The sequence below is a fragment of the Somniosus microcephalus genome, chromosome 11 (assembly GCF_052327205.1).
Source record: "Somniosus microcephalus isolate GS21.2 chromosome 11, FLI_Smic_1.0, whole genome shotgun sequence".
Lineage (NCBI taxonomy): Eukaryota > Metazoa > Chordata > Chondrichthyes > Squaliformes > Somniosidae > Somniosus > Somniosus microcephalus.
In genome coordinates this window covers 230,454,140-230,475,252 of record NC_140997.1, presented here as the reverse complement: position 1 = coordinate 230,475,252, position 21,113 = coordinate 230,454,140, and the positions used below count along the sequence as shown (strand labels likewise).

The following is a 21,113-nucleotide window of genomic DNA, read 5'->3' as shown; positions in this document are numbered from 1 at the left end:
TAAACCTTTTCTTTCTCTGCATCCTCACGTGCAACATTTAAATCTCAATTGCACTATTTGAATATTCACTGCGGAGATGAATAGCTGATATTTTGACATCCAGTTTACTTTACTTAAGGAAGAACTCCCAGGCAGTTTGGAAGAGCAAATGCACTGGTGTGGTCCCAGGCCATATTGATCAGGAAGGACATCCCTAGCCTGTACTCAGTGAGCTAATCTCCACCAGAACAGCAGCCAGGGTGCTGCAATTGGCGTCAGAGCATCTGAGGTAGAAAGACTTGCATTTATATAGCGCCAGACATCCCAAAGCACTTAACAGCCAATGAAGTACTTTTTGAAGTGTAGTCACTGTTGTAATGTAGGAAACGCGGCAGCCAATTTGCACACAGCAAGCTCCCACAAACAGCAATGTGATAATGGCCAGATAATCTGTTTTAGCGATGTTGATTGAGGGATAAATATTGGCCCAGGACACCGGGGAGAACTCCCTGCTCTTTTTCAAAATAGTGCCATGGGATCTTTTATGTCCACTTGAGAGAGCAGACGAGGCCTCGATTTAACGTCTCATCCGAAAGACGGCACCTCCGACAGTGCTGCGCTCCCTCAGTACTGGGTGCCAGCCTAGATTTTTGTGCTCAAGTCCCTGGAGTGGGACTTGAACCCACAACCTTCTGGCTCAGAGGCGAGGGCGCTGCCCACTGAGCCATGGCTGACACTAGGGGAGGGGAAACCGAAAAAAATTTAGCCAAGTTTCCAGTTCCTCATTTCTGGTTAAGTGAGGGGAGAAAATTTGCAAGACTATGGGGGAAAGAGCAGGGCAGTGGGACTAATTGGAGAGCTCTTTCAAAGAGCCGGCACAGGCACGATGGGTCGAACGGCTGCCTTGTCTGAATCACAGAATGGTTACAGCACAGAAGGCCATTCAGCCCGTCGAACCCGTGCTAGCTCTCAGCTAGTCCCACTCCTCTGCCCTTTCCCCGGAGCCCTGCAAATTATTTTCCTTCAGATACTTATCCAACTCCCTTTTTGAAAGATAAGATAGAGGCTGCCTCCACCACCCTTTCTGAAGTGCATTCCGGATCTTAACCACTCGCTGTGTTAAAAAGTTTTTTCTTACGTCGCCTTTGGTTCTTTTGCCAATCACCTTAAATCTGTGTCCTCTGGTTCTCCACCCTTCTGCCAATGGGAACAGTTTCTCTCTGTCGACTCTGACCAGACCCCTCATGATTTTGAACAACTCTATCAAATCTCCTCTCAATCTTCTCTGCTCCAAGGAGAACAACCCCAGCTTCTCCAGTCTATCCACGTAACTGTAGTCCCTCATCCCTGGAATCATTCTCGTAAATCTTTTCTGCACCTCCCCTAAAGCCTTCATATCCTTCCTAAAGTGCGGTGCCCAGAATTGGACACAATACTCCAGTTGAGGCCAAACCCGTGTTTTATACAGGTTCATCATAATTTCCACTCTATTTATGAAGCCTGGGAGCGCGCTAGCCTTTTTAACCGCTTTCTCAACCTGCCCTGCCACCGTCAACGATTTGCGCACATATACCCCCGGGTCTCTGTTCGTGTACCCACTTTAATTTAGATGTCCTCTCTCTATTCTTTATCAAAATGTATCACTTCACACTTTCTGCCACGTGTCCGCCCATTCCACCAGCCTGTCTATGTCTTCCTGAAGTCTATCCCTATCCTCCTCACTATTCACTATACTTCCAAGTTTTGTCTCATCTTCAAATTTTGAAATTGTGCCCTGTACACCCACATCCAAGTCATTAATGGCCCAGAACTTGGTGTCGGGGGCTTGCCGCGCGTGCAAGCCCCCGATGTGCACTCACCCTGCGCGCAGACATCTGAAACCTGGCCCGCAGTGGATTTCCTTTCACAGGCCCGGTTCAGCTGTCGGCGCGATGTGCTAACCTGACCCAGCGGCGTAGTTAGTGCGATGTGCCGGCTGGGATCAGGTGAGCACTGTTCAGCCAATCAGGGGAGGGGAAACTTCATTCTTAAGTTTGAGAGTAAGAACTGTCAAACTCATGAGAAGTACTGCACCCCAAAACACTACTTAAACTTTAAATAAAATTTTAAAAAACATCCCAATCATTAAATTAAGTATAAATAAGTTTTTAAAAAAATGTAAACAATAATTTTTTTTTGTTGAAAAAAATGAATTTTTAATAAAAAGGATCTAAAACTAAACTTACCTTATTGTAGATTCTTTAAAATAATAAACCTGTGGAAAAAAAATTCTAAATTGCACTAAAATACCACTTACCTGTAAAAATAAATACTTACGTGTGCTTTTTACAAGCGTAAAGACCGGAGGCCTTTAGACGTGCGCAAATCCCCCAAAACAGAGGAAATCCAAGACGCACGCGCTGCCCCCTACAGCGCACGCACTAGCCTCTTCAACTCTTGGGTTAGAGGAGAGGAAATGCCGGTTTTCAGCGCATGCGCTGCGCATGCTGAAAACCGGCATTTCCTCCGACAAGACGCGCGAGTACCCCTTCCGTACTCACGCGTTTGGGGAGGAATTACTGCCCCAATATATATCAAGAAAAGCAGTGGTCCTAGTTACGACCCCTGGGGAACACCACTGTATACCTTCCTCCAGTCCGAAAAACAACCGTTCACCACTACTCTCTGTTTCCTGTCACTTAGCCAATTCCGTATCCATGCTGCCACTGTCCCTTTTATTCCATGGGCTTCAACTTTGTTGGCAAGCCTATAATGTGGCACTTTGTCGAACGCCTTTTGAAAATCTATGTCAACCGCATTACCCTCATCAACCCTCTCTGTTACCTCATCGAAAAACTCAATCAAGCTGGTTAAACACAATTTGCCTTTAACAAGTCCGTGCTGGCTTTCCTTAATTAATCCACACCTATCCAAGTTTCTGTTAATTTTGTCCCTGATTACTGTTTCTGAAAGCTTCCCCGCTACAGAGATTAAATTGACTGGCCTGTAGTTGCTGGGTTTATCTTTACACCCTTTTTTGAACAATGGTGCAACATTTGCAATTCTCCAGTCCTCTGGCACCACCCCCGTATCTATGGAGGATTGGAATATTATGGCCAGTACTTCCGTGATTCCCGCCCTCAATTCCCTCAGCATCCTAGGATGCATCCATCTGCTCCTGGTGATTTACCTACTTTAAGTACAGCCAGCCTTTTGAATACCTCTTCTTTATCAATTTTCATACTATCAAGTATCTCCACTACCTCCTCCTTCACTATGTCTATGGCAGCATCCCCTTCCTTGGTGAAGACAGATATTAAACGAGTACTTTGCATCTCAGCCACACCCTCTACCTCCTTTTTTGGTCCCTAATCGGCCCCACCCCTCCTCTTACTATTTATATGCCTATGGAAGACTTTTGGATTACCTTTTATGTTGGCTGCCATTCTATTCTCATACCCTCTCTTTGCCCCTCTTATTTTCTTTTTCACTTCTCCTCTGACCTTTCTATATAAAGCCTGATTCTCAGATGTCTTTGCAACCTGACATCTGTCATACACGCTCTTTATCTGCTTCATCATATTCTCTATCTCTTTCATCATCCAGGGAGCCCTGACTTTAGTTGCCCTGCCTATCCCTCTAGTGGGAACGTACCTCGACTGTACCTGAACTATTTCCTCTTTAAAGGCGGCCCATTGTTCCATTACAGTTTTGCCTGCCAACCTTTGATTCCAGTTTACCCGGGCCAGATCCGTTCTCCTCCCACTGAAATTGGCCTTCCCCCAGTTAAACATTCTTACTCTAGATTGCTCCCTGTCCTTTTCCATAGCTAATCTAAACCTTATGACACTATGATCACTGTTCCCTAAATGTTCACCTAATGACACTTACTCCACTTGACCCACCTCATTCACAGAAATCACAGAATCACAGAAACCCCACAGTGCAGATAGAGGCCATTTCGGCCCATCGAGCCTGCACCGACACATATCCCACCCGATCCCCGTAACCCCACGTATTTAATCCCCCTAACACTAAGGGTCAATTTATCATAGCCAATCAACCTAACCCGCACATCCCCAGAACCAGATCCAGCAATGCCTCCTCCCTCGTCGGGCCGGAAACATACCGATCAAGAAAGTGCTCCTGAACACACTTCAGAAATTCTTCCCCCTCTCTGCCCTTAACACTATTACAATCCCAGTCTATGTTCGGATAGTTGAAGACCCCATTATCACTACTCTATAGTTCTTGCACTTTGCTGTAATTTCTCTGCCAATTTGCTCCTCCATATCTTTCCCACTATTTGGTGGTCTATAGAATACACAGAGTAGTGGAATGGCACCTCCATAATTTCTTAACTCTAGCCATATAGACTCTGTCCTTGACCCCTCCAGGACATCCTCCCTCTCCAGCACTGTAACATTCTCCTTAACCAATACTGCCACACCACCTCCTATCTTTCCTTCCCTATCTTTCCTGAACACCTTATAATCAGGAATATTTAATACCCAATCCTGCCCTTTTTTGAGCCAGGTCTCAGTTATTGCCACATCATATTCCCATGTGGCTATTTGTGCCTGAAGCTCAGTTACCTTGTTTACCACACTTTGTGCGTTCACATACATACACTGTAAACCCATCTTAGACCATCCTGTATTCTCTCTTAGTTTGACCTCACCGAATATCTTACCATTTCTTACTTTAGTGCTCTCTGCCGCTCCCAATCCTTTGAGCTCTTTATTTCCCCTTTCTAATGTTACATCCTGGTGTCCATCCGCCTGCCAAATTAGTTTAAACCCTCCCCAACAGCACTAGCAAACCTCCCCGTGAGGATAGTGGTTCCGGCCCTGTTGAGGTGCAGCCCGTCCGGCCTGTACAGGTCCCACCTCCCCCAGAACCCCCAATGCCCCAGGAATCTGAAGCCCTCTCTCCTGCGCCATCTCTCCAGCCTCTGCTATATGATTCTATACCAGGATGTGCATTATGTGCGTTGCCGGGCAAGACAGGAATAAAATGTTAACTGCGATGCCCTCCAGACATTTGCTGACACTCACTAACTAAGGTACCAGAGGGTTACCGGCACCTGTGAAACTACATTCCAGCATCAATCAGCGCCACGGAGGGATTGCAAAGAAACTGGTGCACAAAACAAAAACAGACTTCAAAAAGGATGAATCATCAAAGGGCAATAATGAGTTCCAGGATATGTGCATAACAGGGAGTTTTTAAACCTCCCCATTTAATAATTATAGCGTTTGACATTGGTGAGTATCAAAGGAAGTGCTTGCATAATTAAAACACCCATCAAATATGAATTTGCATTTATTAAAATATTGCTTAATCCATTAACTCCAGAATTAACTTGTGTGGGTTGTGCGTAGAAGCACCATCTATATAATACAGGTGTAGTTAAACTCTCTGTAATAAGGTGTTGGATTTTAACTTACTACATCCAAATAGTTCTTCCATTCCTCACTATGGTAACTGTACTTTCTATAACACTGAGCCAATGAGGATCATTCATGTTAGTTTTAAAATGTAGCTTTCTTTTATGTACATCACTCTTGAGCGGAGTGCCACTTGTCTGAGTAAGTTTGGAATCTGTGCAACAATTGCTGGTCATGAATCGCACTCTTAGTCTTGGTCAATACATATCCTTCGTGTCAGCCGTGGCTCAGTGGGCAGCACTCTCGCCCTCCGAGTCAGAAGGTTCAAGTCCCACTCCAGAGACTTGAGCACAAATTCTAGGCGGACACTCCCAGTGCAGTGCTGAGGGTGTGCTGCACTGTCGGAGGTGTCGTCTTTCGGCTGAGACGTTAAACCGAGGCCCCGTAAGGTGGACGTAAAAGATCCCACGGCCACTATTTCGAAGAAGAGCAGGGGAGTTCTCCCCAGTGTCCTGGCCAATATTTATCCCTCAATCAACATCACTAAAACAGATTACAGGAAACTCTCGATTTATCGGCACCTAAATAACCGGAAACCTCTGTTAACCAGCAAAATTCAGGGAGTAGGTTCAGGTAAGTTTTACTTCATATTAGTGGCAGTTCCTGGATCTGTGGCTGTGTAACTGGGGCTCCTACACTTGTTGCTATGCAACAGGGACGCTTGGTCTGTGGCCGGAGTTCCTGCACATGTTGCTAAGCAACAGGGAAGCCTGGATTTCTTGCTGTGTACGGAGCTCTCGTACCTTTTAAAACTATACCTCTCTGTAATCTGGACTTTTTGATAAACCGGCACCACGCCGGTCCCGGATAATAAAGAGTTTCCTGTATCTGGTCATTATCATATTGCTGTTTGTGGGAGCTTGCTGTGCGCAAATTGACTGCCGCGTTTCCTACATTACAACAGTGACTACACTTCGGAAGCACTTAATTGGCTGTAAAGCACTTTGAGGTTGTGGAAAGCACTGTATAAATGCAAGTCTTTCTTCCCTTAATATGGACAGCGCTGATGCTGTCCCTCAATGCACCGTACTATAACATTGGCTGCTACCTTTGTATCAATGAGAAGCGGTTCTAGGTTTATAGCAACAGGAAATAAGCAGCATACCTTCAAAGTCAGCGCACAATTTCACTCTGGAAATGCACGCGAGCGGAGTAGTGGTGAAACCTGCTCGCTGGCGGGGGTAGGTCATGTTATGCCACTTGCGCTTGACACTGTATGGAGTATAACTCCAATCCAAAGTGAAACTAGGTTTAAAAGGTCGTCAGGAAGTTCCCTGGACATCCAGGGAAATTTCTAAACTTACTGCAGTCATAAGAGAGTGGATCCTCACCACTTGCTCTCCCCTAACGTTAAGAGATGGCCACACACGGGCAGTCTTCTTCTTCTCCTTCTTCTTAGGCAGTCCCTCCGAACCGAGGATGACTTGCTTCCATTTAAAAATGAGTTCTCAGGTGACTGATGAGTCCAATGTGGGACCTACAGTCTCTGTCACAGGTGGGGCAGCCAGTGGTTGAAGGGGCGGGTGGGTGGGGTGCTTGGGTTGACGTGCGCTCCTTGTGCTTGGCTTCCGCTCGCTCCCGGCGAAGAGACTCGAGGTGTTCGGCGCCTTCCCGGATGCTTCTCCTCCACTTTGTGTGGTGGAGGAAATTTCTAAACTTATTGCAGTCATAAGAGAGTGGATCCTCACCACTTGCTCTCCCCTAACATTAAGAGATGGCCACACAGAGCCAGTAGAAGCCCTTCCGTATACAAACGCAGAGCTATGCAGGACTGTTGGGGAGCAGAATGAGATTCAGAGCCAGGCGCAGCCCGTAATATAACTCAGTTTAATGACCATGCTTCACGGTCTTTGGCTACCCTTCTCAAACTGGTAACGCAGTATAAAAATCTCAGGTCAGCTCGCTGGGTTAGGGCCTGCTACCGACTGCCACAGCAAAACAGGGAACAAGATAAGGACAGTCTAGGGAGTGAAATCACAGCCCGAGTTTCTTTCTTGGTTGCTTCATAAACCTTAATAAGTCAAGTATGTCTCTTGTAAACCTTAACGAATAATGGGCATCAATTTCTGGCTGCAATTCAGTCCCACGTGCCTGATCTTTGGCCACTCGGTGCTGAGGGGAGCGGGCAAGTTGGAGGACCTCCTTGAGGGACTGCTCCTGAGCCTGGCCAAGGTGACCATCCAGAGTTCCAGGCAAAGCGCGGTTGAGGGGGTCGTTCGGCCCAACTACCCGCCTCTCTTCCGCGGCTATATCCGCACCCATGGAGAAGGAGCATGCGGTGCCCACTAGTAGGCTTGAGGCCTGCCTTGAGGGTGCTACCAGTTGAGCCTTGGTAGCACCCTCGCTTCGGAGTCAGAAGGTTGTGGGTTCAAGTCCCACTCCAGAGGCTTGAGCACAAAATCTAGGCTGATGTTCCCAGTGCCAGTACTGAGGGAGTGCTGCCCTGTCGGAGGTGCCGTCTTTCAGATGGGACATTAAACCGAGGCTCCGTCTGCCCTCTCGGGTGGATGTAAAAGATCCCGTGGCACTATTTCACAGAAGAGCAGGGGAGTTCTCCCCGGTGTCCTGGCCAATATTTATCCCTCAATTAACATCACTAAAACAGATTATCTGGTCATTGTCACATTACTGTTTGTGGGAGATTGCTGTGTGCAAATTGGTTGCCACGTTTCCTACATTACAACAGTGACTACACTTCAAATAGTACTTCATTGGCTTAAAGCACTTTGGGACGTCGGTGGTCGTGACAGGCGATATATAAATGCAAGTCTTTCTTTCATCACTGATGACAAATGTCAGCTTAATTGGCAATTCACATAGCAGTGTTAACAAATAACGGGCCTGACCTATCTCTTTGACCAAGCTTTTGGTCATCCACCCTAATTTCTTCTTATGTGGCTCAATGTCAAATTTTTTGTCTTATAACACTCCTGTGAAGCGCCTTGGGACATTTTACTACGTTAAAGGCGCTCTATATAAATACAAGTTGTTGTTGTTGAATTTGCAGGAAAACTTGCGCAATGACGTACGTCGCTTCTGCAGTGCAGAAATTCCAGGAAATTATGGCGCAAGTGACATGTGCCATTATTTACACCATGCCATAATTTCCTGGGGCATCTGCGCATGCTCACAGGGACCCGGGCCGAAAAGCTGACCAGCTAATTATCATAACCGGGCCCCCATTAAACGGAATGGCCAGATGGGGTTTGCTGAATTAATGCCACTGCGATCAATACAGCCACTTAAGACCATTACAGAATAGCATTGGCGGGCTCAGCCAGTGAAGTATTCACTCACTCGGCAGGTTGCCAGTGGATAACATTTTTACTGACCTGTTCCAGAAACTTCACTGAAATCTTAAGCAACAATCAAGAAGTATTTTGACAGCCAGGTATGTTCTGGTTTTCCCCAACTGGTACGATTTTCTATATTCTGATTTATTGAGCTTGGAGTGCAACCGGCAATGAAATAGGGCGAGGGATCGCGTGCAGTTTGAGAGACAAAAGAGATCATGCTGGAACTTTATAAATCACTGGTTAGGCCTCAGCTGGAGTACTGTGGACAATTCTGGGCCCCACACTTCAGGAAAGATGTAAAGGCCTTGGAAAGGGTAAAGAGGAGGTTACCAGGGATGAGGGACTTCAGTTAGGAGGAGAGGTTGGAAAAAGTTAGGACTGTTCTCTTTGGAACAGAGAAGGTTAAGAGGCAAACTAGTTGAGGTTTTCAAGATGATGAGAGGTTTTGATAGAGTAGATAGGGAAAAAATATTCCTTCTGGCGAGCGAGTCAATAACCAGAGGTCATCGATTCAAAATCACTGGAAAAAAATCTAATGGGGAGATGAGGAGAACATTTTTCACGCAGAGTTGTCAGGATCTAGAACGCGCAACCTGAAAGGTGGTGAAAGCTGATTCCATCAATAATTTAAAAAGGGAGTTGGACGGTACTTGAGGGTGAGCAACGTACAGGGATACGGACAAAAAGCAGGACTAAACACAACTGCTCTTTCAAAGAGCCGGCACAGGCACGATGGGCCGATGGCCTCCTCCTGTACGGTTAGGTTTCTATGAACCCAATGCATACGGGTCCTTTCTTAAAGCTGGTTTATATATTTATATACGATGCTATGTTTCCAGTACAAACTCAGCAATCAAATTAAACCCAAGCTGGACAGACTGTGACCCATCCCCACATTATCATTGCTCCTAAAGGCACCCCAGTAAACAACCTGTTCTTCCATCTGTCAGGCCCCAGTACCTCGGAAGTGACGCAGACATTAGCCATGCTGTTCCTGATCCGCATGTGCTCGCTAATAATAATTTGAATTATTTTTCCAGTAAATTGTGATGTGAATTCGCCACTGGAGGATCTACCGGTCTAATGTTAGTCATTCATCACCAATAACGCCACTGTCGCTGCCAGACGTGTGGGGACGGCGAGACCGAGTGTAGCCACTTACTCTGGGAGGCAAGACTTTGCCCCCTTTTTGGCAGCGTGTGTACGGAACATAACCACTTCATATGTTTGGGTAACTAAAGATCCTGACTCCAAAAATCACACAAGGTCAACGGGATACAGGGAGGATCTTCTGATGAAGATGGGGAGTCTCTGTGGCCGTTATCGTTTCGGCCCATTTACTCCCCTCCCCCCTATATCCCCTCATACTCCCCCCCAGTCACTCCATTCCCCTCAAACTCTCCCTCCCACACTCTCCCTCCCTCCCTCACACTCCCCTCCCTCAAACTCTCCCTCCCTCACACTCCCCTCCCCCCTATATCCCCTCATACTCCCCCCCAGTCACTCCATTCCCCTCAAACTCTCCCTCCCTCACACTCCCCTCCCCCTATATCCCCTCATACTCCCCCCGTCACTCCATTCCCCTCAAACTCTCCCTCCCTCACACTCTCCCTCACACTCCCCTCCCTCAAACTCTCCCTCCCTCACACACCCCCTCCCTCACACTCCCCTCCCTCACACCTCCCCTCCCTCACACTCCCCTCCTCTCACACTCCATTCCCCTCACACTCCAACCCCTCAAACCACACTCCCAATCTCCCAAACCACATTCCCTCCTCTCACCCATCACTCACACTCTACCCCCTCACTCCTCACCCTCCACACATCCCCTCCGCCGCAGCCGGACTCACCGCACTCGGGAGAGTTCCCCCTTCCTGCAGCTGGTAAAGAGCTCGCTCGTATCCATCGCACTCCCCCGGTTCCAGGCATCGGCCCGATATTCCCGAGCGCCGCCGCTGCTGTTTTTGTTGTTGTTGAGCTGCCCTGAGGAGGCGGCGGCCCCGCCAAACCGCCCGGCACAGCGCCACCTGCCGCCCGGGAGGAGCAGCGGGTCCTCCCACCGCACTGCCTGGCACAGCGCCACCTGCCGCCCGGGAGGAGCACCGGGTCCTCCCACCGCACTGCCCGGCACAGCGCCACCTGACGCCCGGGAGGAGCACCGGGTCCTCCCACCGCACTGCCCGGCACAGCGCCACCTGACGCCCGGGAGGAGCACCGGGTCCTCCCACCGCATTGCCCGGCACAGCGCCACCTGCCGCCCGGGAGGAGCACTGGGTCCTCCCACCGTCCGGCACAGCGCCACCTGCCGCCCGGGAGGAGCACCGAGTCCTCCCACCGCACATTCATCGTGCGGTGTATTGCGGTCACCAGTTGGCAGATTCGTACACACACTGTCAAGGTTGTATTTAATTAGAGCGTTGATTGACTCCTTATTTTGGTTTAACATTTGACCTCTTTCACTGCTCCGTGGAGGTTGCATTGCTGATTCTAAAGTCTGGAAATGAAAGAATAAAAAGAAAGGAAGGAGGGAGGAGAGGTAGGTAGGGAGGGAAGGAAGGAAGAACAGCAATGTGATAATGACCAGATAATCTGTTCTAGTGATGTTGATTGAGGAATAAATACTGGCCTGGACATGGGGAGAACTCCCCTGCACTGCAAAATAGTGCCATGGGATTTTTTATATCCACCTGAAAGAGCAGACGGGGCCTCGGTTTAGCGTTTCATCCGAAAGACGGCACCTCCGACAGTGCAGCACTCCGTCAGCACTGCATTGGAGTGTCAGCCTAGATTTTTGTGTTCAAGTCTCTGGAGTGGGACTTAGAACCCACAACCTTCTGACTCAGAGGTGAGTGTGCTACTTGCTGAGACAAGACAGATAATGTTTGCATTCTAGTCTTTAGGTCACACAAACCTTGTAGGATTCAAAGTCCCACCTCCGCAACTATAGCATGTGGGAGTTTGTGGAGAGCATTATGATCCCAGACAACCACGTTTGTAGTAAGTGGCTGCATCTTGAGGAACTTCAGCTCAGAGTTTTTGAGCTGGAGTCTGAGGTGCAGACATTGCGGGGCATCAGGGATGGGGAGAGTTACCTGGACACTTTGATCCAGGAGGCACTCACACCCCTTAGGTTAGGTAGTGGTACAGGTCTGGTTAGTGGTCAGGGACAGGAGGGTGTGACTGCAACTCAGGCAGGTGCAGTGCTGGAGGAGCCTCAGCCTTTGCCCTTCTCCAGGTATGAGGTTCTTGCTGCCTGTGTGGATGAGGAAAAAGACTGCACGATGGATGAGCAAGCTGACCATGGCACCATGGCACAGGAGGCCATTCAATTGGGGGGAGTGAAAGGGAATGTAGTTGTGGTAGGGGACAGTATAGTCAGGCGGATCGATACTGTTCTCTGCAGCCGCGACCGAGAGTTCCGAAGGTTGTGTTGCCTGCCAGGGTTAAAGACATCTCCTCGCGGCTGGAAGAGAACTTGGAGTGGGAGGGGGAGGATCCAGTTATCGTGGTCCACGTAGGAACCAACGACATAGGTACAACTAGGAATGAGGTTCCGCTGAGGGAATTTGAGGAGCTAGGATCCAAATTAAGAAGCAGAACCTCAAAGGTAATAATCTCTGGATTGTTACCTGATCTGTGTCAGCTGTGGCTCAGTGGGTAGCGCCCTCGCCTCTGAGTCAGAAGGTTGTGGGTTCAAGTCCCACTCCAGGGACTTGAGCACATAAATCTAGGCTGACACTCCAGTGCAGTGCTGAGTGAGTGCTGCACCGTCAGAGGTGACTTCTTTCGGATGAGACATTAAACCGAGGCCCCATCTGCACTCTCAGGAGGACAGGAAATTAGAGGCACATGCAACAAGGGTAATACAGTAATCAAGGGGGAATTTAATCTACATATAGACTGGGCAAACCAAATTTAGTGTGGAAGACGAATTCATGGAATGTATGCAAGATAGTTTTCTAGATCAGTATGTTGAGGAACTGATGTGCCTTCAATAACCACAAAACTAGAAGTTATAGACTTTAACAAGTTGGCTTTTAATCACTAAGATCAGAGCTAACATCTCAACACACTGACTGGCTCGCAGGAATGAGCCATACAGGTTAGTCAGGAAAGAGGAAGTGAAACCATACACCGTGTGGGGGAGGGTAATATACATGAGTGCAAAACGAATACAGGCAAGAACAAACAGATTTCATTACATTCACCCCTTTAGATTTAGTCCATCGGGGTGATGTTTCTTAAAAGTTGGTATAAGTGAGTCTGTCAGGAGGTTTTGCAGTTCTCAGTGATCGGCGCAAAGCCGGTTGGGGTGCCTCTAGGGGAGTGGATTCTGGTTCCTCCGCTGTCCAGGCCTCCGCAGTGTCTTCCAGGTTATCTGCAGTGTCCTCCAGGTTAAAGTTGGGTATTGATACCTCTGGGCGTCCTGTCTCTTTGTAGTGTAGGTCTTCCTCGGGTAGTCTCCCATCGTTCTCTCCGCTCCCCGAGGGAGCGAGGTCTTTTATGGAAACAGTGTCCTCTCGCCCGTCAGAGTATTCGATATAGGCGTACTGAGGGTTTGCATGGAGGAGCTGTACCTTTTCCACAAGGGGGTCCGTTTTATGGCCTCTCACGTGCTTCCGCAATAGTACTGTCCCCGGGGACGTCAGCCACGCAGGTAGAGATAGGCCCGAGGTCGATTTCCGGGGGAAAACGAACATCTTTTCGTGAGGGGTAGCATTAGTGGCAGTACATAACAGAGACCTTATGGAGTGGAGCACGTCTGGGAGGACTTCCTGCCAGCGGGAGGTCGGAAGGCCTTTTGACTTTAAGGCTAACGTGACAGCCTTCCAAACAGTAGCATTCTCCCTTTCCACTTGCCCATTACCCCGGGGGTTGTAGCTAGTGGTTCTGCTAGTGGCTATCCCCTTTGAGAGCAAGAACTGACGCAGCTCGTCACTCATGAATGACGTCCCCCTATCGCTGTGTATGTAGTTCGGCATGCCAAACATGCAGAATAGATTACAGAGACACTTGATGACCGTGGCACTGGTCATGTCTGGGCAGGGAATGGCGAAGGGGAAGCGGGAATATTCATCAATGATATTGAGGAAGTATACGTTACGGTCGGCAGAAGGAAGGGGTCCCTTGAAGTCCAGACTTAGGCGCTCAAATGGCCGTGTGGCTTTGATAAGGTGTGCACGGTCAGGCCTGTAGAAACGAGGCTTGCATTCCGCACAGATGCGGCAGGCTCTGGTCATTGCCCTGACCTCCTCGATGGAGTGGGGCAGATTGCGGGACTTTATAAAATGGGATAGTCGGGTGACCCCTGGGTGACAGAGGTCATTGTGGAGACCCTGTAATTTGTCCGTATGAATGCTGGCACACATTCCCCGCGATAGGGCGTCTGGGGGTTCATTAAGGGCTCCTGGCCTGTACATAATATCATAGTCGAACGTGGATAGTTCGATCCTCCACCTGAGTATTTTGTCATTCTTGATTTTCCCCCTTTGTTTGTTATTAAACATGAAAGCCACCGACCGCTGGTCGGTGAGCAGGGTGAAATGTTTGCCGGCTAGGTAGTGTCTCCAGTGCCGCACTGCCTCCACTATAGCCTGTGCCTCCTTCTCGACAGAAGAGTGCCTGATTTCAGGTCCCTGAAGGGTTCGGGAGAAGAAGGCCACAGGTCTCCCAGCCTGATTGAGAGTTGCAGCTAAAGCTAAGTCTGACGCATCGCTTTCAACTTGAAAGGGAATGCTTTCGTCCACTGCACACAGTGCAGCCCTTTCAATGTCCTGTTTGATACTGGTGAAAGCCTCCCGAGCTTCACCTGATAGTGGGAAGGACGTTGATTTAATGAGGGGTCGGGCCTTATCAGAGTAATTGGGCACCCATTGGGCATAATACGAAAAAAATCCCAGGCACCTTTTTAAAGCTTTGGGATTGTGTGGCAGGGGCAGTTCCTTTAGAGGGCGTAATCAGTCAGGGTCCGGTCCAATTACCCCATCTTCCACCACACAGCCGAGGATACAGAGACGGGTTGTGTTGAAGACACATTTGTCTTCGTTGTAGGTTAGATTCAGCTTTAGGGCAGTTTTTAAAAATCTCGCAAGATTTAGATCGTGGTCTTGCTGGTTGTGCCCGCAGATAGTGACATTGTCCAGATAGGGATAGGTAGCTTGTAGTTTATTCTCGTCAACCATGCGGTCCATCTCACGTTGGAAGACCGAGACCCCATTTGTTACCCCGAAGGGCACTCTGAGAAAATGGTAGAGGCGTCCGTTCGCCTCAAAGGCGGTGTATGGGCGGTCCTCCGTTCTAATGGGGAGCTGGTGATACGCGGATTTGAGGTCGATAGTCGAGAAGACTCGGTATTGCGCGATCTGGTTGACCATTTCTGATATGCGGGGTAAAGGGTAGGCGTCCAGCTGGGTATAAATATTAACAGTCTGGCTGTAGTCAATTACCATCCGTTTCTTTTCGCTATTTTTAACTATGACTACTTGGGCACGCCACGGACTGGTACTGCATTCAATAATGCCTTCCCGCAGGAGTCTGTCCACTTCCGCCTTGATAAAGTGTCTGTCTTCCAGACTGTACCATCTACTTTTGGTCGCTATGGGCCTACAGTTCGGAGCGAGATTAGCGAATAAAGAGGGCGGGCTGATTTTTAAGGTTGATAGGCCACAGACTGTGAGTGGCGACTGGGACCCGCCATATGCTAGCGTGACACTTTCGTGGTGGCACTGGAAGTCCAGGCCCAAGATTACATCAACACAGAGTTCTGGCATCACGAGGAGTTTAAAATCCTTGTAGTCCGTGCCTTTTACAGTCAGTGTTACCACACAGTAGCCCAAAATGTCCGAAGTGTGGGGCTTAGCAGCCATAGCAATTCTGCTCCGTGTAGGGGTTACCGTTGATGAGTGCTGCCGTACCTGGCTAGGGTAGATAAAACTCTCGGTACTCCCACAGTCAATTAAACATTTCGTTAAATTCCCGTTTACCTGTATGTCCATCATGGATTTTGTCAACGGGTGTGGCCTGGATTGATCCACCGTGATCGAAGCCACTGTTGGGCCCTGGGCGGCCGTTGAGTCGGGAAAAGATGGCGGATCCCAAGATGGCGGCCCGCACGGCACGCACGAGGCGGTGACGGAGTTGGAAATCGGATTCCCCCTGCAGACTTTGCTAAAATGCCCCTTTTTCTTACATTTGAAGCATGTAGCGTCCTTCGCTGGGCATCGTTGTCTGGGGTGCTTGGCCTGGCCGCAGAAGTAGCATTTCGGGCCTCGAGACATTGCCGCTGTAGTAGGACTCCTGCGTGAACTTCTGTGTGGGGACTCCGGCGGTGTAGAGCTGGTCTGAGACCTGGATGGGGAAGATGGCTGATTCCAAGATGGCGGCCCGCTCGGCGCGCGTGAGGCGGTGAGGGCCGCATGGCCGGAAGAATAAGAGTCAGAGTTTTTCTGGGCCACGTCCAGCGATCGCGCAGTGGCCACTGCCTTTTTTAAGTCCAGGACCTCCTTCTCCAGCAGTCTCTGCCGGATATAATTCGATTTGAGGCCCGTGATGAAGGAATCGCGGACCAATTCGTCAGAGTACACGTTGGCCGTCACAGCCTTGCAGTTACAGTCCCGGACCAAGTCCTTTAGGCCCTGTAAGAAATCGTCCATTGGTTCCTCAGGTCACTGCCTGCGTGTAGCCAGCAGATGTCTGGCGTACACTTCGTTTACTGGCCTCTGGTATTGGGCCTTCAGGATAGTGATGGCCTCCGTGTAAGAGGTGGCGTCCCGGATGAATGAATAAATCCGATGATTAACGCGAGTAGTCAGTAGACTCAGTTTATCTACCTCGCTAGCGGATGAGGCCCTCGCGAAGAGTTCGAAGCATTTGAGCCAGTGTCCAAATTGATTTGATGCTTCAGCAGAATGTGGATCCAAGTCCAGACGCTCTGGTTTTAGGAGTCGATCCATCCTAGTATTCTTTAGTGATTAAAATTGATGTGCCTTCAATAACCACAAAACTAGAAGTTATAGACTTTAACAAGTTGGCTTTTAATCACTAAGATCAGAGCTAACATCTCAACACACTGACTGGCTCGCAGGAATGAGCCATACAGGTTAGTCAGGAAAGAGGAAGTGAAACCATACACCGTGTGGGGGAGGGTAATATACATGAGTGCAAAACGAATACAGGCAAGAACAAACAGATTTCATTACAGGAACCAACTAGGGAGCAGGCTTTAGATCGAGTATTGTGCAATGAGAAAGGGTTAATTAATAACCTTGTAGTAAAGGGGCCTTTAGGGAAGAGTGACCATAATAAGATAGAATTTTATATTCAGTTTGAAAGTGATTTAGTTAAATCCGAAACTAGGGTCTTCAATCGAAACAAAGCAAACTACAAACATATGAGGGGCGAGTTGGCTAAGGTAAATTGGGAAACTACATTAAAAGGTATGATGGTAGAGAAGCAATGGCTAGCATTTAAAGAATTAATATATAATTTACAACAAATATACATTCCTTTAAGGCACAAAAACCCCACAGGAAAAGCAGTCCAACCGTGGCTAACAAGAGAAGTTAAAGATAGTATTAGATCAAAGGAAGAGGCTAAAATGTTGCCATAAAGAGTAGTAAACCTGAGGATTGGGAAGATTTTAGAATTCAGCAAAGGAGGACCAAGAAATTGATAAAGAGAGGGATAATAGAATATGAGAGTAAACTAGCGAGAGACATAAAAACAGACTGTAAAAGCCTCTATACGTATGTAAAAAGGAAAAGATTAGCAAAAGTAAATGTGGGTCCCTTACAGGCTGAGACAGGAGAAATTATAATGGGGAATAAGGAAATGGGAGAGAAATTAAACAAATACTTTGTGTCTGTCTTCACAGAAGAAGAATCAAAAACTTTCCGGAAACAGTGGAGAACCAGAGGTCTAGCAAGAATGAGGAACTGAAAGAAATTAGTGCTAATAAAAAAATAGCACTGGAGAAATTAATGGGACTGAAAGCCGGTAAATCCCCTGGACCTGATGGTCTACATCTTAGGGTTTTGAAAGAAGTGGCTATAGAGATAGTGGATGCATTGGTTGTCATTTTCCAAAATTCCAAAGACTCTAAAACGGTTCCCACGGATTGGAAGGTAGCAAATGTAACCGCACTATTTAAGAAAGGAGGGAGAGAGAAAACAGGGAACTACAGACCAGTTAGCCTGACATCAGTCGTAGGGAAAATGCTAGAATCTATTATTAAGGACGTGGTAACAGGGTACTTAGAAAATAATAATAGGATTGGGCCGAGTCAACACAGATTCATGAAAGGGAAATCGTGTTTGACGAATCTGTTTTTTGAAGTTGTAACTAGCACAATAGATAAGGGGGAACCAGTGGATGTGGTGTATTCGGATTTTCAGAAGGCATTCGATAAGGTGCCGCACAAGAGGCTATTAAACAAAATTAGGGCTCATGGGATTGGGGGTAATATACTAGCATGGATTGAGGACAGAAACCAGAGAGTAGGAATAAACAGGTCATTTTCGGGTTGGCAGGCTGTAACTAGTGGGGTACCGCAAGGATCAGCGCTTGTGCCTCAGCTATTCACAATCTATATCAATGATTTGTAGGAGGGGACCAAATGTAATATATCCAAATTTGCTGATACAAAGCTAGGTGGGAATGTAAGTTGTGAGGAGGATGCAAGGAGGCTTCAAGGGGATATAGACAGGCTAAGTGAATGGGCAAGAACGTGGCAAATGGAATATAATGTGGAGAAATGTGAAGTTATCCACTTTGGTAGGAAAAATAGAAAAGTAGAGTGTTTTTTAAATGGTGAGAGATTGGGAAATGTTGGTGTTCAGAGGGACCTGGGTGTCCTTGTACACGAATCACTGAAAGTTAACATGCAGGGACAGCAAGCAATTAGGAAGCAAATGGTATGTTGGCCTTTATTACCAAGAGGATTTGAGTATAAGAGTAAAGATGTCTTACTGCAATTATATAGGGCCCTGGTGAGACCACACCTGGAGTATTGTGTACAGTTTGGGTCTCCTTATCTAAGGAAGGATATACTTGCCATAGAGGGAGTGCAACGAAGGTTCACCAGACTGGTTCCTGGGATGGGGGGATTGTCCTATGAGGAGAGGTTGAGTAGACTAGGCCTATATTCTCTAGAGTTTAGAAGAATGAGAGGTGATCTCACTGAAACATACAAAATTCTTACAGGGCTCGACAGGGTAGATGCAGGGAGGATGTTCCCCCTGGCTGGGGAGTCTAGAACCAGGGGTCACAGTCTCAGAATAAGGGGTCGGCTGTTTAGGACTGAGATGAGGAGGAATTTCTTCACTCAGAGGTGGTGAATCATTGGAATTCTCTACCCCAGAGGGCTGTGGATGCTCAGTCGTTGAGTATATTCAAGACAGAGATCGATAGATTTTTGGATATTAAGGGAATCAAGGGCTATGGGGATAGTGCAGGAAAGTGGAGATGAGGTAGAAGATCAGTCATGATCTTATTGAATGGCGGAGCAGACTCGAGGGGCCAAATGGCCGACTCCTGCTCTTATTTCTTATGTTCTTATGTTCTCCGGACTTGAACACCTCCTCCAGGCAAACACTCCCAGTGCAGCACTGATGGAGTGCTGTTATGCTGGAGCTGCGATACGATGGATGAGAGGTTAAACTCAAGTTCTGTTTGCCTCTTTGAATGGGCATTAAAGGGGCAGTTTTACGAGTCTGTGCTCCCGATGCGGAGCTTTGCCCAGGAAGCATGTATTAGCAATTTTGGGCATAAACTGCCTGATGTAAGAAAACTACTTGGCACTTGGTCTAAGCATTAAACAAAGCTTTAATCAACTGTTTTACAACATGGAGGTCTAGTTGTGTCCTTCACTAGTTCCTGTTAAAAATGTCCTGCGCAAGCTGGGCCCATGCCCGAGTATTTATACTCTCCCTGGACAGCGCCACCCGCAGGCCGCTCAGTATTATTTCATAAGTCTTTCATGAATGACTGATTCATGTCACTGCCCTTGATTTCCCAACCACTCCAAGCAGAAAACCGTGGGCAAATTTTTGAAAAACAGGGGAGTCAAGGGTTATGGGGAGCAGGCAGGAAAGTGGAGTTGAGGCGAAGATTAGATCAGCCATGATCTTATTGAATGGCGGAGCAGGCTCGAGGGGCCGAATAGCCGACTCCTGCTCCTAATTCTTATGTTCTTATGTGAGCAGCTGAGCTTCCAATGTGTGCTCCTGGTGGGAAATTACCCTGCAATAAGGATCCCACGCACTATTTGAAGATCTCCTGGTGTCCTGGCTATCATTGTTCCCTCAACCAACACAATCAAAAACACATTAACTGGTGACTCATCAGGTTGCTATGCACGGCATCTTTCTCATCTCCAAATGTATCTGCCTACATACCAACAGTCGTTGGGTACAGAGGAGATTTACGAGGCTGTTGCCAGGACTGGAGAATTTTAGCTATGAGGCAAGATTGGATCGGCTGGGGTTGTTTTCTTTGGAACACAGGACGCTGAGGGGAGACTTAATTGAGGTGTATAAAATTACTAGGGGCCTAGATAGAGTGGATAGGAAGGACTTATTTCTCTTAGCAGAGAGATCAATAACCAGGGGGCATAGATTTAAAGTAATTGGTAGAAGGATTAGAGGGGAGTTGAGGAGAACTTGTTTCACCCAGAGGGTGGTGGGGGTCTGGAACTCACTGCCTGAAAGGGTGGTAGAGGCAGAAATCCTAATCGTATTTAAAAAGTACTTGGATATGCTCTTGAAGTGCCATAAGCTGCAGGGCTACGGACCAAGAGCTGGAGAGTGGGATTAGGCTGGAGAGCTCTTTTTCGGCCGGCACAGGCGCAATGGGCCGAATGGCCTCCTTCTGTGTCGTAAACTTCTATGATTCTTTGCACCTCAGAGTGATTCACTGTTGAGATGTGCTGAGTGCTCAGGTCGAGGTTTTCATTTTAAATTCCCCGTATGCTATTTTAATGCAGCCATTACCCCGTGGTTAACAACAGCATTAAAATAGCGCACAAAGTAATGTCTTGCAAATGCCACAGTCAGTGCATTTCCAAAGCAAACAAGGTTACTCAGATAGGCGCAAGGACATTGACCTATTTATTTTAGAGGCGACCTGATAGAGGTCTATAAAATAATGAAAGGGCTGGATTGCGTCCCTATTGGTAGATTATTCCAGTTTAACAGATTGGGGAGGACCGGGGGACACGAGTTTAAACTGTGGAAGAGTGGGAATAGACTGGATGTTGGGTGGTTCTTGTCCCAGCGAGCAGTGAGCCTCTGGAAGGTGTAGTCGGCTGGTGGGGTGGGTGCTGACTCTCTGTATCGCCCTCAAGAGGGAGCTGGACCGGCTCCTGACCGGGGCAGAGATCCCATCATATAGAAGGCCAGTGTCTTTATAGAGC

At 47.9% G+C, this 21,113-nt stretch overlaps 1 protein-coding gene across 4 annotated transcripts in view; it reads right to left on the bottom strand.

The window, feature by feature from the left end:
• The window catches only part of abtb1 (ankyrin repeat and BTB (POZ) domain containing 1), a 98,572-nt gene extending 87,828 nt beyond the window's left edge, over positions 1-10,744 (bottom strand). The window contains exon 1 of one of the 4 annotated variants that reach the window (XM_086002099.1): positions 10,555-10,744. In XM_086002099.1, coding sequence (XP_085858225.1) covers positions 10,555-10,633 — 79 coding nt within the window. In that variant the 5' untranslated portion in view covers positions 10,634-10,744. The remainder of the gene's footprint in view (positions 1-10,554) is intronic. The other 3 variants (XM_086002098.1, XM_086002097.1, XM_086002101.1) reach the window with 3 other exon arrangements.
• Between the last annotated feature and the right edge of the window lie 10,369 nt (positions 10,745-21,113).